A 17927-nucleotide genomic window follows, 5' to 3' on the forward strand; every position below is an offset into this window, starting at 1 on the left:
TCGGTTGAAATTGCGCTGTAGCTCCGCCCACCGTCGAATGCCGCGCGCTGCTGCTGACGCTGACGACGCGAGCGGAGACCGGAAACCGCGGTGTTGTGACGTCAACTCTAGTGTTTCGTTCCTTCGCAGCGTCCGCGACCGTGCCTGACCGCGCTTGTTTCTGCGTGCGTGCCATCGTAATCTGCTTCGATCGACCTTGCATTCCTTTGTTGGTGCGTCTGCGTGTATGTAGAGTGGTAGTCAACGTGCGTGGTAGTCAACGTGAGTGGTAATCAACGTGAGTGGTAGTCAACGTGGTAGTCAACAGATGAAGGTCACTACACGTACTGCATGAACCGGGAAGCTTTTCACGCGTTTAAACCGTCTTTGTAGATTGCCGACAGCTTTGGACAGCGCACAAATGCCAACGATCGCATCCCCGCTTACGTTCCACGAGGAGGCATGCAGGAACACAACACTGCAGTTGTTTGACCGGAAACGAGCTCACTAGATCGGCGAAAGATCGGCGAGATCACTAGATCGCTTTGCAAAAAACATACTCACCAACGAGCATTTCCAACACGAGGAGATCCCAAGACTTTGCTTTCGTTCGCGTCGAAAGCACTGCTCGCACCAGCATCGTTTGCTTCTTCGAGAGGCCGGCTCTTCGCAATCGGCTCGTACATGTAGGGAGTAACGCGGAACTCCTCAGGAAAACGCAGTCTCTCTAAATTTTCCATTACCGTCTCAGAAAAACAGCACCAAACTACCTGGCACCGCGCTTCATGTGTAGCGGCAGCGGTCGGTTACTAGAGTTGACGTCATGAGGCGCCCGACCAATCACAGGCGGAAACGAGACGCGCGAGCTGGGCGTGTCCACTGCTGCACTTTTCGTCGAAATAAAATATATTTGCGCTTTCTTTCGCTCAATTTCGATACGATATTCGAATTCGGAGGGTTGAAAACCATTATGTACAGATGTTCACTCATTTTTTCTGGAAAACCTTTCAGCTTCCCTTTAAGGCCTGCACCCGGCAAGAAGTCTGAAAAAATGTATGGGCCTTACACAAGTAAATGCAGTATATGTTACCACCACACTACATCTCTCAACGACAAGATCATGGCTTGAAAATTCAGGGAAAGAAATCTAGAACTAGTGTACTAAAATTCTCTTTCTTTCCACACACAATTTGTCACTGGAACTTACTTCCCAAAGAGGATGTGAGTATTCAATCTAATTCAGTGTTCTGTAATCAAATTTAATGTATTTAAGGATGGAAATGCATTGTAAATTTTTTTGTCCTCTTTTACTCTGTCTTTTTTTCTTTTTGTTTCAATGTAGAGGCTCTGTATCACCGTGCTTCAGTATGCTTTGTTTTTGTAGGCAGTGTCGTTATTGTACTTTTCTTTTTTCTTTTCTTACAGTAGCTGTGTTTGCTTCAGCTATCACTGTGTACCACATTGCAAAAAATAAAAAAAGCTAATTGAACCACATTCCCCCCTTCCACCACTACTATAATGTTCTTGGAGCAATCGTGGGATTTTGTAAGTAAATAAAATAAATTTGAATGACTCTATACAACCATCGCAAATGGGTAGTGGCCTGCACTTAAACTAACCACTTCGACAGTTCATTCTGCGATGCGTGCAAGTTTCTGGAACAAGTCTGATGACGCTACCTTGGCATTTAAAGTAGCTTGTTTTGAATTGGCCCTCCTAGAGCCTGAAAGCGGCTCATTGTCATCGCCAACCTACACTAAAGCTGGTTCTGCCTCCATGTTGTAATTACGATGCTGCTGCTGCCTCTTATGGCAAGATTCTAAGCCCGCGAATATGGTTTATTATGCATTTGTGATGCATGGGCACCTTAAGGACTGCTTTTCTTGGAAAAAAGAACTGAGCGCATTAGAATCAAGTAAAAACATTAATCATTCATTGTGAGCTGCTGTTTTCACTTCAAAATATGCTGAAGGTAGGCCAACAGATGTTGCAGCTATTGGTGTCAGGTGTATGCTTGCTGACCAGTCAAGATCATATTTGGGAAAGGCAAATTCCAGGATCGAAATACCTGAAGCTTGGGCCCATAGAAGTGTATGGTCACCGGCCGTGACTTTCAGTCAGAATCGAACTACAAAAAAAAAAAAAAAAAAAAAATTTAATTGATGGAAGTCTGCTGTACTCTCATTGTGTGACAGGCATTGTGATCCTGGCAACACTAAAAGGAGAAAGCAGGCCTTAAACTGGCAGAGCTGCAAGTTGTACTAATCATAATCTTTTTAATATTCAATTTGCAGCCAGCTTGTGTATCACTGTAGCAGATCCAAGTAATAGCGACCTATTTTGTTTTTTGATGAAATGTTGTGAAGCTTCTGTTTCACGCATTTCAGTATAGCTATGTTATGGCATTCTGTTCCTGTTTATAAGTGTCCAATAAATTTGCTGCCTTTATTGGTAATGGTTATCTAAAAGGCGCAGCAGTTTTTAATCAAAAGGGGAAAGCGTTTCTCGGCATATTGGTTGATCTGGCAACCTCATATGAAGCTTGCATTTAACAAAGCCCTCGTCATTACGTGAAACTGTAAAAATTAATAATTGCGACCAGAACTGCAGTCTGACAGAGTATCATATAATTCAGTTGGGACTAAACTGGGTACTGCAAGCAGATTGCAGGTTCACAGAAGCTTTCTGTAGTGCAGAAAAGAAGCAGATGAAGGTGACCACACGTGAATGCTTGTTTGTGTCTATTGCCTGCCTCCTTGCCTTCTACGCTGCAAACGTTTATTATGTCAATAACGAACCAACTCACACAAATTAAGTGAGAGAGAGAGAGAAGAAAAGAAGGAAAGGCAGGGAGGTTAACCATACTGAGTCCAGTTTGCTACCCTACACATGGGGAGGGGAATGGGGAGTGACAAATTAAGTGACTTCTGTTCAGATCGTAGGTGCTTGTTGTTTTGTTATGTTTATTGCTTGCCTTGTGGCACTCAAGGCCAGATTTGCACAAATTATTTTGTCGATGCCCATTCTAGATTCGCCCAGAGTGCTCAATGACTGTGGTGAAAATACAGCAACCGATTCCTCCAGGCACCCAAATTATATCGTCAAGTGCCTCTTGAAGGACCTCATCAAGTTATTGAAAGGTCAGCCTTGGCAACTGCTTTCTCTCATTTTTGGCTTTGTCCAAGAAATGGCATGTATGCTGTGTAGTTTATCTCAGTAGCACATATTTAAAAGCTTATCATGTTGTTTTTCTTCATGGTTTCCAATAGTGACATTCATTTCACTGGTTGCAGCATTTACTTGATTGTGTGCATGCCTACTACAAATGACATCCATCTATTCAACGTCGGTTGGCTCGACATGCTTTTTAATTCAGGCCATGTTTGAAAGTCTCAGATACTGCCAGGCTCCTGTTAGTCCAGCCATTAGCCAATGCAAACTTATATTGTACTTCCCTCTAGTGTCGGACTAACATAAGTCAACTGTAGCGATTGCCTGAACAGCTTTTCAGGTCTCCACATTTTCTCTTGCTCTTCAACAACAGTGCACATCGAAAGCAATGATGCCGTGGTCACATTGAATGGTGCCAGAGCCCTTGGACGGAGTGAAGCTTTCGCCTCGTGGGCCGAAGGGTGTGCTTCACTTGCGCATGTTGACCTCTCTCAGCTCCACAAGGGCGTTGGTCAGCTTGCGTTCTTCATCAATCTCACCAACTTGTTCACGCTTCACACTGCCATTATCCAGGCTGCAAGTGTCTCTGAAGATGTGAGTACGAGACCTGAAGTTCTTGTCACAGAAGGCATTTGTCTAGATCATGTAGCAAAGATCTTTTTTATTTATGGCTATATTTGTAGTTAAATTATGCTCTGTGAAATTACACTTAAAGGGCCCATCACCAGGTCCCATTGCAAATTTGGCTATATACACTGGAAGCTGTTAGCTGCCGTCTAGGGAGCGTTCTATTGAAATAAGTTTTCGAATTAGTTCATTATTGGAGGAGTTAAAAGAAATTGAGCTGTCCTGTTATCATGCTGCCAGCTGGCAAGAGTCACTGTCAACAGAGACACCCCCCCCCCCCTTTGCCTCGTCTAGTGTCCACAAGTGGCATTCCTTCCTTGCCTTCTCTCGTGCTAGAGCCAAGGAACCACGTCATGTTCATGTGACAAGCCCTGCCACTTTTTAGAGGGCAGCTCTTAGGCACCCATTCCTGCATTGAGCGTCGGCAATGTTAGGCTTTGTAACCCAGCGAATGCGGAGTGCAGTGCTAGATGAAAGAAGAGCGTGCGACGAGGAAAGTGGGGGAGGAGCGGAGGAGAGATGGCCTGCGCATGCGCAGAGTTGCTACTACAGCATCTGCAGCTGCGTGGGCGATCTCATCTGTGCTTCTGACAAGGGGGGGGAGGCGGGGGTGCAGGGTGGCATGAGGTGGACGTCAGCCCACGGTACCAGCGTGTGCGACGGGGATCATTGCACCTGCAAGGGGCGATGGAGAGCGTCTACGAGTAAGGCTCGATGTCCCTTGAGTGTTGTCACCTCTGATTCTGGTGGTCTGATTTCACCACGATGAAGGGCCACTCTTGTCATGCGAAGAAAAGCGTAGTGCCATGCAAGATGGGCTGTGCGGCCACGATGGCTATGATATGGCATTGTCTGTGTGGAAACAAAGCTCTGCATGAGCTGCATGGCAGCTGCTGTGAATCGCACCCATGCGTCACCCCTGCACTGCCTCTTGTGGTCTCCCGATTAGTGAGGCAGTCATGCCCCACTTCACTCCGTCTGTAGTGTGCTGCACAAGACAGATTTTCCATGTCAGCTACGCTACTTGCAGCGATTGCTTCCAAATATAAGCCATGTGCCTATATAATCGTAATACAAAATACTGACGCGAAATGAAAACACATATCGAGTTGCACTCAAATTTCTCTTACATGGAAAGGGGCCGCAAAATTTTCCAAATTATTGGGCAATCAAATACTAAAGCAAATTTGAATGGGAAAACAATTAATTATGATAAATTTGGGAGTCAGCGATGAATGATATGGGTTCATGCCACATCAACAATATTTTAAATTATAGGGTTTTACGTGCCAATACCATCAACAATATTTTCACATAGGCAGTACGAATTAAGTGATGCCAGCCACACTTTTGCGTGCACTCCGCCCCTGCAGCTGATAGCGTCGCCCACAGTGAGATGACGCTATCATGAGAAGCGCCGGCAGTGGAGAGTGAATGCTTCATCTGCCTCTCGCTCCAACGGGTCACCGAATCACGAGATTACACAAGCTTCAGTACTAAACGGGTAGGAAGACGGCTTGCATGATGCCACATCGTCTCGACACGCCCACTCTTTGCACACGCAGCAGATTACCTCTAAAACAGGGTGCGCGGCTGCGTATGCGCTCAGCCGCCCGGTTGAAATCGCAACACATGTCAACTTACCCCCCCTCTGCCCCTCACGCACTCTTGATTGCGTTCCTGCTAGCTTGCTCCCCTCCCCCTCTTTCCCTTTGCTCCTGTTGAGAGGCAGCGCCCATGCATGAAGCCACCATCCTCCTTTCTTACCCTCGCACACTTTCACTTGCGCCTAAATCACAAAGTGCGTGGGGTGCGATAGGACCTTATCGCACATGAACTTTATACACCTTATATGAAACATGATGTGGCTTCACTTCGACGGTCGCTCTTGTCACGTCGCATGCGATCTCAGAGCTGCATTTGCAAGCGGCCTCTTGTAATTCAATCATTTGACCATCTGCATCGGCAAAAGTTTCCATTTTTGTCTCAGCATTCCTTTGCTGGGGAAGCAAAATTTTGTTATATTGAAATCGCATACAAACACACTTTGTTATACATATTGAGGTTCTAAATACATTGTGTTCTATGGACAAAAGGTTATGAAAAGGTAAATACTTTGTTATATTGAGAATTTCATTATATCGAGGTGTAATTGTACTTGTTTATGTTGAAGCCTAGAGGAGACGGTAGTCATTCTTGATAGCTCAGTCTCCGGGGTGTTCTGTTTGTACTAATGGGAATCCACATGTATTCTGGTGTGACTCTCAGCATCATCCAGGCCAACAAACAGTTCAGTTGAAACTGAGTGTACTCAAGCCAGTCAAGACCCAATAATTATCTCCTTGGCTTCATGCTACTACAATGTTGTCACGCTACTACAAATGCTGTCATTTAATTGTATGCAAAATTGCTTCAAATTTCAGCTGTTTTGTTGAAGTTGGTGCTGCAACAGGGTGTTTACTTGCTGCATATTGCCTTGTTTTGAAGGAATTGGCTGAAACCCGATTTGTGCCCATCACCTCGCCTCACTTGCACCAGAGGGCACTGCAGGAAAGACTAGTGGCCTACCGTGTTGGGCAGCTAGGCGTTGTCTCGTGAGTATATATAACAACAACATTGTAACCTTCTTTCCTTTCTTTTTTTTTTTCTTTCTTTCTTGTCTAATCTCACGGAAGTGACTGGCATGGGACCAGAATGGGCACAGTAGTACCATTAGTGTGGAAGCTCCATCTGCTGCTTTTAACCAGTTGGAATGACGCTCGTTGAGATTGAATTCAAGCTTAAGGTGCTAGAGGATGATACCTGTTTGTTAACGAACAACAATTTTCCAAAGTCATTATTGCATTGCATGCTTTTATTAAAATTGGTTTTTTTCTTCATATGCCTTGCAAAATTCTCTGAATAAAAGAAGAAAGAGCATTGTTAGAAACTTGCACTGCATTTTGATGCTCCATGTGATAGCAAGCTCCAGACACTTTAGCAAGCCATGGTAAATCTAGTACTTTTCCAAATGCAGCATGTCATAGATTTCTTAACTGTAGGCACAGGTTTTGTCAGAATAAATTAAGCTGTTATGTATTAAGGGCAAGAAGGTTACTGAGCCTTGGCTGTGTTGTGTTGTTCTTGTGGAACTCATGGTTCTAGAAAGCTCTGGATGACAAGAGAGAGAGAGTTTGCCTTCCTCTTCAGAGCTTTCAGGTAGTGATTATGCAACAGGAGGCTGAGTACATGTCCCAGAGGTGACTGCTATCATGTGTGTAGCTTACATGGTACTGTTGACGAATTCAGTACAGTCAAACCTGCTTATATCAAACCCAATTAAATCAAATTGTTTCTTATGCAAAGCAATTTTTGAACATTTCGAAGCTGCAGCAGCAAATCGTATCCACACTGAATGGATCGAACTCCGCACAGCACCAAATGGCTTTGTAAGTTGGCTTCCCATGGGAACACACCACTACTGCAAAACAAAACATTAACTTCTCCTTCCACCATGGCATGTGCCATGCAGGGATTTCCAGTACCACAGCTGTGCAATCAATGTGTGCTGTTTTGATGTCCCCTCAGTAATAATAATAGTGAAAGAATTGTGTATCCATCGGTCAATGCAGTGTGCAAAAGTCCTTGTGTGCTGGTCAATGAACGTGTGGTTTTGTAACATTGGGCCATTCACCTAACAGTCAATCAGCACCTCCCCGGTAAACCTAGTTCCTTCTGGTTGGATGGCAGGGAGGAGAGAAGAAGAAAGAGAGAAAAACCCTAAAGTTACACCTACTTTTTATAAATGTCTTTTATATCGAACTACTACACATTAATTGAATTCATAGGCTCATTGTGCAAGTTTAACATGAACAGGTCTGAGTTTATCAAGTTTACTTTGCAAGGTCTCTCAAACCTATTTCTTTCCTGTTTAAAGGAAACTCGAGTGGCAGCTCGAGGTTAGTGTAATGTTGAATGACTTTTCATTTCCTAAAAATAAGCCTTCAGGTAGGACTATGTATTGCAGCAGCATGCAAGGACATAAGCGTCTGTAGCAACTGTTAACCTGTACAAGCATGCTTTCATGAGGCTGAAATGCTGAAACTGCATGTTCATGGGGTACAGCAAAACAGCATATTTTTTTCTCATTACAGCACTATGTGCAGTAAGGCCCACTGTCAAAGGGAACACCTAATTATGATAAGCAGCAGCATCAATTACTACTCAGGCTAGAGAAGAAGGATATTTTTTCTGATCACTGATCTTTTTCAATTGATGTCTGTTGAATGCATCATATCAGCCACTGACTTCCTTAAAAATGTGGACTTTGTTAAATCATGTATAACTGAATACAAATTGATGTTTCCTTTAAGAGTGGACCATACTGTAATCCTTCTGCTGTAGAGCCATATTCATAGTTGTCGTTTTCAAGTTGCTGACATTTGCAGTCGTGGCACCGTAGCTTTTATGTGCACAGTAGTGTTCTGTAAACATTATGCAAAAAGGTGAGGCGTGCAGACAGGACACAAGAGAAGAGAAGTGGACAACACGAATGCTGACTATCAACTGAAGGGAGCACTGAGGTGAAAAGAAGAAAGAAGACACAAAACTCATCTGTGCAAGCTCTGGAATGGTATCACCACGTGTCAGTTGGGTACATGATGCCTGATGGCGGTGTATCAATTATAGGCTAATGGAACATAAAAGGTCGTTAACCGGTGGATCACCATCTAATCTTTCCCTACATTGCCAAGATTGTAACTGCACGCCAGAGTTAGATGAATGCGCGATATTGTGCAGACATAAGAATGAAGATACGCGTCTTATGGTAGAGGCATGGTATATCTAAATGGTGGAGGTGCGTGCATGAGTCAGCGTTCGATTACTTTACATAAGGAAGAGATTAAGTGCCTTAACAGCTATCTCTCACGTAGACCGGCACATGTACCCGACTGACACGTGGTGATACCATTCCAGAGCTTGCGCAGATGAGTTTTGTGCCTTCTTTCTTCTTTTCGCCTCAGTGCTCCCTTCAGTTGATAGTCAGCATTCGTGTTGTCCACTTCCCTTCTCTTTTGTCCTGTCTGCACGCCTCACCTTTTTTGCATAATGAATCCTTACCAACTAGCTCAGCTTTCTGTCATTCTAAACCTTGTGTAAACATACATATGTAACCATGCAGCCACAACAAGAAGAGAATAAAATGTTTTTATCTAAGTCAGATGTTCGTGCAAGTCTAGGGGAAAATTTATTTGAAGAATTGCAAACGTTGCTGGCACAACCACTGTTGTGTAGCTGCTTTTCAGTGCCAGAATTGCCAGCTCTGGATGTTGCCAGCACAGAGGTCTTTGGAACATGTTTTGCTGCAGTGTTACTTTATTCCATTCTACAGGTTATTTTACATTAAAAGGAGGCTTCTGTTCTGTGATCATCAAATGGATGTTATCTCTGGAAATGGGCACGATCCAGTTTTGGAAATGCTGAGTGAGTTTTCTAATTATATATGTCTCTTCTTCAATGCTTTCTCTTTTTTAACTTTCAGACTGTGCTACACTCTGCCACTTACACTTAAACTTTTGGGGTCTTTTGTAACAACTAAAAAAAAAAAAAATCATATTTGAGATTTGGCATCTAGCATATTCACTAATGCAATGACCTGCTTTGGTTGCCCAGTGATGTTCTGGTGCTGAGCTTAAGGTCAAGGGTTCAATCCTGATTTTGATTCTGATTTCAACTTCTGAATCTGATTAAACTTCTGATTAGTGCTTAATTTGCTCATTTTAAGAAACCTTTGCATGCATGCAAATTAGTACCCTTTCAAAAACAGGACATCTTAAAACAATTAAAGCTAATTTTAGTTAGCATTTAAGATCAAGTTTAACTTGGGACTTTGCCACAGACACGCATGTGCAGAAATTTAAACTTGAACTAAACTTGAACATCTTGTTCCTTCAGTTTCTCAGGAGCCACCTGTAAAGAAAGAGTTTGCACCCCACTTCCACCCCAAGGTTGTTTTTGCTCTGGTGCAAGGCCACATTTCCGACCCCAAGATCGAGGTTAGTTGGTGATGCGCATATTGATTGCATACAAAAATTGGTCAACTGACTGCACAGCCACTATAGCACTCGCAAATTCCTAACTCTGTTTAGAATAGCAGGCAGCTTCTGTAAATGACTGCTGGGCTGAAATAAAATGAAAATGTAAATATAAACGTAGTAAAATCTCAGATTTCTAAAAACTTGAAGAGCTTTACTTCTCAGTTCTAGGCCGCAGAAAAATTTGTGCAGAAGCAATCGATGATGATTGTCAATGTAAGTGAATAGCCGAACACTTCAAGGAAGCTATTCGTTTTTTAAAGGAATAGGATGCTTGACGACGTGTGTTTATTACAGTGAGGATATTTGGGTAGCATTTGTTGTTTCATAGTGTAAGCCCATAGAGAACAGAGTCATTAACCAGCACCTTTCTCATGGTAGTATAGGTGGACGGCACATGTGCCTCACAGAGCTCTGACAGTTGGTGTTCAGCAACAACATGCCCTGCAACATGAGCGCATGCATTCTTTGCATTGGAACTTTTGTTTCAACCTATGACCACCAATTTCCAACCACCAATCACTCACCATGAAAACGAGCGAAACAACTAAAGGAAGCTGTTCATTTTGAAAGTTTGAGGCTACTGTATTCCGTGTGCTTTCATGATTGGCAGACATTTTGTTTCTGAGATTTGAAGGACTGCAGCAAGAAAGACTGCTAAAAAGTTGTCTGGGAAATATTGTTCTTATTTACTGGGAGGAAAAAGAAACTTACTTACCTTCCTGACCATTTCCATTTTCTGTTCCAGGTAGTCTATCCAGAGACCATAGAAAGCCAACTCCAGATAGCGGTGGACAGATGTATGGCACGCATCAAAGCCATGACTAGGCAGGGAGTCAGAATGGTAATTTTCGTTAATATTTCTGTGTTTTACATAAATGATCAGTTTTTAAACTTGTTGAAGTGCTTATTTATTTGTTCTAAAGGTTACCTATTAGTTCTAAAGGTTAGGCATAAGAAACATGGACACAAGACAATTGAAAAGGACAACTCTCGTGTTCCGTGTTTTTATTTATTGTAGCCATGCATGGCCATGTCCACATTTTGTTTTTGTGGACGCCAAGGGCCAGGAATGAGCTCATTGATTGAGCATTGTAGTGACTGCAACTGGACAAGTGACATGTTTATATACAGATGGGCTTAGTATGCTTGTCAAAAGAGTGGACAATTATGCTAACACTTCTCTTTGTTGTTCCTGGCTTTCATCAATAAACTTTTGAAAGACTTGACATCTTTTAATCTTGCATTTTGATAAAATTCACACCATTAATGTTTGTGGTAATTTTTTTTGGCTGCATGGGAATGGGACATGAGTATAGCTGCATCTTCATGAAGTCGAATTCTGAAGTCTGTACGCAGTAGTTGGGGGAGTGTGACACTTGAAGGACTACTAACTCTTAGTGGACCTGTGTGCATTCTGTCTTTACTGTATTAGGACACACAGATTGCAGTGACTTCTGAAGTCTGTATTTTGTTTATTTTTTCTCTCACTCTCTTTTAGATCATTTTCCCATGGCAAATGCGCTTTTTCTTAACTGCTGACATGCAGCTGGATGAAAGCTGTGAAGAACTGAGAAGCTCCTTAGAGCAAAGTAAGCATGCTTTCTTTTCAGGGGGTGAGACACTGCACTATGTAAATCGCAGATTGTACGGGGCCTCAGCTCAATCGTGTAACATCGGTCAGTAGACTTGTTTTTGTCAGGTACTGGAAAGAAGAATGTTTGCTTCTCAAACACTGGTGCTGTGTTAAGGGGGGATGCAGTGCTGTAGAGCCAGCTTTTGAACTGCTGCACCAGTTTTGATAAAATTTCAGGGATGGTTTATTTTCTTGTCGTTAGAATATATTCTAAATTTCAGCATCCTAGCACAAACAGAAAAAAACGTTTATAGCTGTCATATTGGGCCATCAGGTATGTCAGCTTAGGAAAACTATCATTCCAAAAATAATGAAGATTGTTTATAGTTATAATTGTTTATGATTGTTTATGAATAGATACCTTCTGGATGGTTTATAGTGCAAGATACGGCTAGTCACATATTTATTTCATTGCTGTAAAAATGTCGTCATGCTAAAAACGAAACTCACTTTTTGTTGTCATTATATGTCAAACATCTGATAATTTTTTATGTTGGAAAATATTTAGGCATCTAAAATGTACCTCATCTTGATGTAGACAAAAAAGTCATGAAACCACCTTGTAAGCAACTTTTGGTGAAGCAGTTTGTAAATGAATTTGGAAATGAATGAAATTTTTTCTAAAGGTATTGTTCGGCCAAAAAGTGTAGACTGAAAAAAATGAGCTCAAAAATTTCAGAACATGCTGTCTTACCTTAAGACCAAAAATTATTAAAAGTTATTAATAAAAGTGCCCTGCTTCATAGGTTTGACCCTCCTCTTCAATACAAACCTGCTCTTCGGCAACTACGTCAAGTTGTCCTTGCTTTTTTTTTTTAGCTTTAGAGCAGTGCAGCGCCCTTGTCTGCACTCGTAGACAAGGGTGCCGCAGCCAGAATTATGCCTTTCTTTTTTAGTTTTTACTTTGCGGTCTGCTGTACTCTGGATGGAAGGTCTCCCATGATTAAAAAGCGCAAAAAAATAAGAAGTTTTCAACGCAGGCATTTACTCCGCGTTTCGTTTCTTGCCCCCTCTGTGGCCGCATCTTGAATACAGCGTTCATGGACGCTCTCAACGGCAAGTGCGTGCCACCGTCATGAGAAGAGAATTCATTTTCTTCTTTTCTACAATGCAGATTGCAACCAAACTTGGTAATGAGCTTCTTTATACGTCTATGAATCCAAAATAAACAAAATTAGTAAATGTGTCTTCAGGCAAAAATCGCAATTTTATCCGTGCATCCCCCCTTAAAGCTGCACCGCCTTTGAATTTAGAAGAAGCTCTAGCCCATGACGAACTTCTCGATTACCTGATTGATGGCTTGGATGTGACCCTGTGCTGAATATTATGGAGATATGCCCAGTCTGGGATACAGACAGGAGTAGCCACTGTTCTGTTAATGTGATTGGCGTTCTTGGGATACTTCAGGCACTTTCCGTGGAATATGCATATCCTTGTCTCGAAACATGTTCCGGTGAACTTGGGTCACTAGGTCATTCATATTCTAGTGGGTGACGCATTTGGCTGCTGTGCTGAGGGAACAGGGTTTAAAACCAATTATCGGACCAACTTGGGTCACTGGGTATATGCCGCTCTTCAATGACAATGAAGATCCTTTGAAATTTCCACAGTGCTGGGTGCAATTGTTCGCTGCATCATAAACAATCTTGCCTGAATGTGTATTTACAAGTGCACCACATACAAACTTTACGGCGGTGTTGCTAGATAGCACAGTGTGTCCACAGGGAAACATGAGAGAGGAACCTGGCTGCAAACATGCCTCATGCGTGACGCATTTCAACGTTGGCAATACAGTGTGTCGCTTCAATGCTAATCGCAATAATGTCGACATTCAATGTGGAATGGCTTCTGCTGCAATTTTTTTGAGACTAGGAAGAAATGGAAGTTGTGCACGTTGTGTAATGTGTAGAGCAGATGACTGGTAGTCTGTGAGAGTTATAGAATGAGTACCAACAGAAGGGAAGCACAGTCGAGGAGGACAGAGAGCTAGGTGGTGTGATGAAATTAGGAAATCTGCAGGCATAGCATGGGGCCAGCTGACACAAGATAGAGGTAATCGGAGATGACTGGAAGAGGCCTTTGTTCTGCAGTAGTTGTAAACTTGATGATGATTATGATGACTTTGGGAGTTGAATTTGGTTTCATTGCCATGCCCTTGTGCTTGTGCTGGAGCAGTACATGTGCTGAAATTGGTGTTAACGTCACTTTGATTCTTACAGTCATTCCAGAAGAGTTTGTCGTTGAATACCAGAAGGAAGACGGCATGTTTGGTGTGGTTTTGGACGGTTCACTGCCACTAGTATCCTCACTAGAGTCGTCCGGTGATGAGCCAGCGAGCATTGGTGCCAAGATTCCACCCCATGTGCTGGGCTACCTGGAGACCCACTGTCCTCTGCTCGTCCGGCTGCTTAAGTTTATGCTTCCAAAGGTCAACATTTTTTGTTTTTGGAATTAACCCTCTAATCCCCAGCCCCTCTTTACTCTGAGCCCACCCGCCACAATGACTAAGTGTCTGTGATGTCCTACTACAGAGGACAACGTCTCTTCTTACAGAGTATAAATGTTTAATTAACTGCAATGTATACATATCAGGAGGAAAATTTTTTTTAGATTAAAAGAATAAATTGCATACAGAATGTGAACAATATGCATGTAATAATATAGACAAATTGATCAGCTATGCATAAAAAATACGACAGCAAGCACTAGGATAAGTAATCAAGAGTTGCAAGTTTGGCTTACCTGTGTGCACCACATATAGCGTTCCTCTGTTGAACAGGATGGGAATGTAGGATCGATGAAAAAGCACTCTGCAGCACGGCTAATGCTTCAGAAGACACTGGCCACAGCATATCTGATGGTATGCAAACACAGTTGCAGGGAAAATGAATACTACATCAATGTGTCCCTCGTCTCATCATATGGTCAGGCTGAAAATTACCTGCTGAGTGCACTCCGCCAGGTCCATATGTCAAAGTACCCACACTTCTTAAAGCATGAATGTATAGAGCTAACCACTAAGTTTACCAGCAGCATATCCCAGCAGATCTACTACCAGGAAGCTATCGGTTGACCTTGGCAATCATCTTTTGATGGCTTCTGCTTGATTTATCTTTGGTTTCATTATACCAGCAGAATATTCATTGGAATAAAGCATGATCTACAAAATTTTAGACTTACTTTGTTATAATATCTACACTTACTATATTGAGCTTCAACTGTACATGCAGGCTCCGAGGAGTCCCCAGCTGGAAGACGGCGTCAAGTACAGAGGCCTTCCCCTGGACAATTTATTGGCACATGTCTATGGACTCTGGATGCAGCTGTCAACTCCTCAGAGCCATGCTGCATGGACTGCCATGGCTGTTCGCGGTTCCTCCAGCCCCAACATTGTCTGGGAGGCTCTGAGTGGTGCAGCAGGCCAGCAAGACTGGATCAGCGTCTTGCTCATCATGGAATTTGTGGACGCCTTGGATGGTGCGGCGTGTGGCGACTTGGTCTTCTACAGGAGGTGCATTCTCAGCCTCCTGGCTGCTTCGCGGCTTGACACAGAGCAAGATGCTGTGGAAAGGTAAAAATATACAAAGCATGCAATCAATTTTTCAATAATTCAATTCTATTGATGAACACATCCAAACATATCCACAGTATAATGCAGGAAGGAGTCCTAGAGGAAGAACTTGTCACGATCGACGACACGCCACACGTGGTCCCGAACTACCGCTTTATTTTCCGGCACGCCAACCTTCCGCACCACACAACCACACTCCCCCCGCACGCTCGCGCCGCTGTCCTCCCCGCACTCACGCCACCTGTTCGTCGCTCAGTCAACTACCGTCGATCCCGCGCCTGGCCTCCGAGAACCGCGGCTCCTCGTCATGGGTCTTGGGCTGGCCTGCCGCGGGTCTTGCGCGTCACAACTCTCCCCCCCCTCGAATCGTGAAGCTGTGCTGGTAGGGAGGGGCCATGGCTCATGGTAGAGCATCAACTGATCAGCATGGGCAGTAGTTCGATGACGTCCTGTAGCAGGATCGCTCAAAACAAAGTTATTGTCACCTAATCGTTTGATTACACAATAAGGTCCACTTCGCCGCGGTGCCAATTTCGCCGAAACGCCCTTGGCCGCATCACTCAAGGTATGGGAATCCAGGAGCACAAGGTCACCCTCTTTGATGGTTGTTGCCTGACGATGACGGTCGTAACAGGATTTCTGCACCTTCCAAGCAGCTGCCTGATGTGACCGAGCATACTGGAGGGCCTCTCCAAGGCACCGCTGGAGTTCCGCAGCAAGTGCATGGTGTGCTGCTTTTGGAGGCTCTGTGTCTTCCTTGTCGCTTGTAGGTTCCCATGGGGTGCGCAACTCGCGGCCGTAACACAACAATGCTGGAGTATATCCGGTGACAACACTCTCGGCAGTACGCATGGCAAGGGCGATCTCAGGTATGTGCCGGTCCCAGTCTTTGTGGTTGGAGCAGTATGCCCGTAGACACTGCTTAATTGTGCCATTGTGACGCTCCACCATTTGGCCAGCCGGCCGGTAAGGCACTGTGTGGCGATCTTTGATGCCCCAGTGTTTCAAGAGGTTGCGCCATAGTGTGCTAACAAAGGGCTTGCCATTGTCACTGGTGATGGCCACAGGTGTGCCATGGCGGCAGAAGACTTGCACCATGCACTCCAGTATTTTCGCACTTGTTGCTGCTCGTAGAGGGAAAAGCTCTGGGAACTTCGTAAATTTGTCAATAACTACCAGCAAGTATTTGTGGCCCCGGGGTGTAGATGGCAAGGGCCCGATAATGTCAACACTGAGCTCTTCCATGGGTGATGTTGCCCACTGACTGCTCATGAGGCCCTCTGGTTTCTTGCGCCGAGCTTTTGTGCGCTGACAGACAGTACAGCACTGCACATACTTTGATATATCTGCTCGCATGCCCAGCCAGACGAATCGTGCAGCCACACGCCTCAGAGTTTTGAAAAATCCAGCATGGCCTGCAGTGGGATGGTCGTGGGCCACCTTCAGTGCCAGCTGCCGCAAGTGACTAGGTAACCACGCTACCTTGTGGTTGCCTCTTTGCTGAACCAGCAATCCGCTTGGCTGCAGTTCCGTTGTTTCGGCCAGATCACAAAAGAGGCGATGATCAGGGTCCGAACTTGGGAGCTGAGTCCCTTGGACCACTGCCTTCAGCTTTAAGAGGCGGTCATCACGAGCCTGTTCTTGTACCAGCTGTGTTGTGTCACTCAGCAGCGAAGAGTCAACCTCCGAGGCCACAGCTACTTCATCAAATGTAATTTTGCCTTCAGGTTCTGGAGCAGCAATGGGGAACAGCGTCTCATGTAGGTTGTCACTTGGGTTGTCTTCACACTGGAGAGGGGCTCTACTCAAGGCATCAGCGGGTATGTTTGCCAGCCCTCGTCTGTGCTTGATTCGGCAGTTGAAGCCCTGCAGCCGAAGAACCCAACGCTTGACCCTGGGTGAAGCTTGGTCGGTATGAAACATCCATGCCAGGGAGGAGTGGTCACAGTGTATTTCAAACTCCGTAAATTCAAGATATGCCCTGAACTTGTCCACTGCCCAGACTACTGCCAGGCATTCCCACTCCTGGACAGTATAATGGCTCTCGGCTGCTGTAAGGACTCTGCTAATGAAGGAAACAGGCTGCAGACCATCAGGGCCAGCCTGCAGCAGCACAGCTGCAATGCCAATGCCACTTGCATCTGTCTCCACCACAAAGGGTCGATTTAGATCTGGGAGGCTTATAACAGCATCCTGAGCTAAGGCCTGCTTGAGTGCAGTGAAAGCCTGTTCTTGGCACTCCTCCCACTGCCATGGCTCGTTCTTCTTCAAAAGGTTGGTCAGTGAATGTGCCGTCAGTGAAAAGTGAGGGATGAAGCTTCTATAGTAGCCGGCAAGTCCCAGGAAGGCTTGCAGCTGCTTAACTGTACTGGGTCTAGGGTAATCCAGCACTGCACGCACCTTGTCCTCATCTGGTCTGCACTGCCCAGGGGAGATGATGTGACCTAAAAACTTGAGGGACTGACGGCAGACCTCTCCTTTATCTGGATTAATCGTAAGGCCAGCACCCTCAATGCGTTGTAGCACTTCCCTTACATGTTCAACATGTTTCTCCAGTGTCTCTGAGTATACAAGGACATCATCTAAAAATGCCATAGCAAAGTGGTGATTGATTCCCTGCAGCACCCGGTCCATTAGGGTTTGAAAAGTTGCTGGACCACCTGCCACCCCGAAGGGCATCCTCGTAAATTCAAATGTACCTTGATGGCAAATGAAGGCCGTTTTAGCTATGTCAGCCTTGCAAACAGGAATTTGGAAAAACCCTTGGGAGAGATCAAAGCTGGAAAACCACATTGCTCGGCCCAACTGCGCTAGCAGCCAGTCAGTTCGAGGCATTGGGTAGGCAGGTACTCGGGTGCGTGCATTTAAC

At 44.5% G+C, this 17927-nt stretch overlaps 1 protein-coding gene across 1 annotated transcript in view; it reads left to right on the top strand.

Annotated features, from left to right (window-relative positions):
• Positions 1-17927, top strand: part of Sptz (zinc finger FYVE-type containing 26 spastizin) — a 183896-nt gene that overhangs the window by 68573 nt on the left and 97396 nt on the right. The window contains exons 16-24 of the mRNA XM_050180184.2: positions 3009-3119; positions 3524-3744; positions 6265-6371; positions 9149-9240; positions 9712-9812; positions 10600-10695; positions 11353-11443; positions 13707-13915; positions 14718-15058. Of these exons, the coding sequence (XP_050036141.1) occupies positions 3009-3119; positions 3524-3744; positions 6265-6371; positions 9149-9240; positions 9712-9812; positions 10600-10695; positions 11353-11443; positions 13707-13915; positions 14718-15058 (1369 nt within the window). The remainder of the gene's footprint in view (positions 1-3008; positions 3120-3523; positions 3745-6264; positions 6372-9148; positions 9241-9711; positions 9813-10599; positions 10696-11352; positions 11444-13706; positions 13916-14717; positions 15059-17927) is intronic.

This window comes from Dermacentor andersoni, chromosome 7, assembly GCF_023375885.2.
Source record: "Dermacentor andersoni chromosome 7, qqDerAnde1_hic_scaffold, whole genome shotgun sequence".
NCBI classification, from domain to species: Eukaryota; Metazoa; Arthropoda; class Arachnida; order Ixodida; family Ixodidae; genus Dermacentor; species Dermacentor andersoni.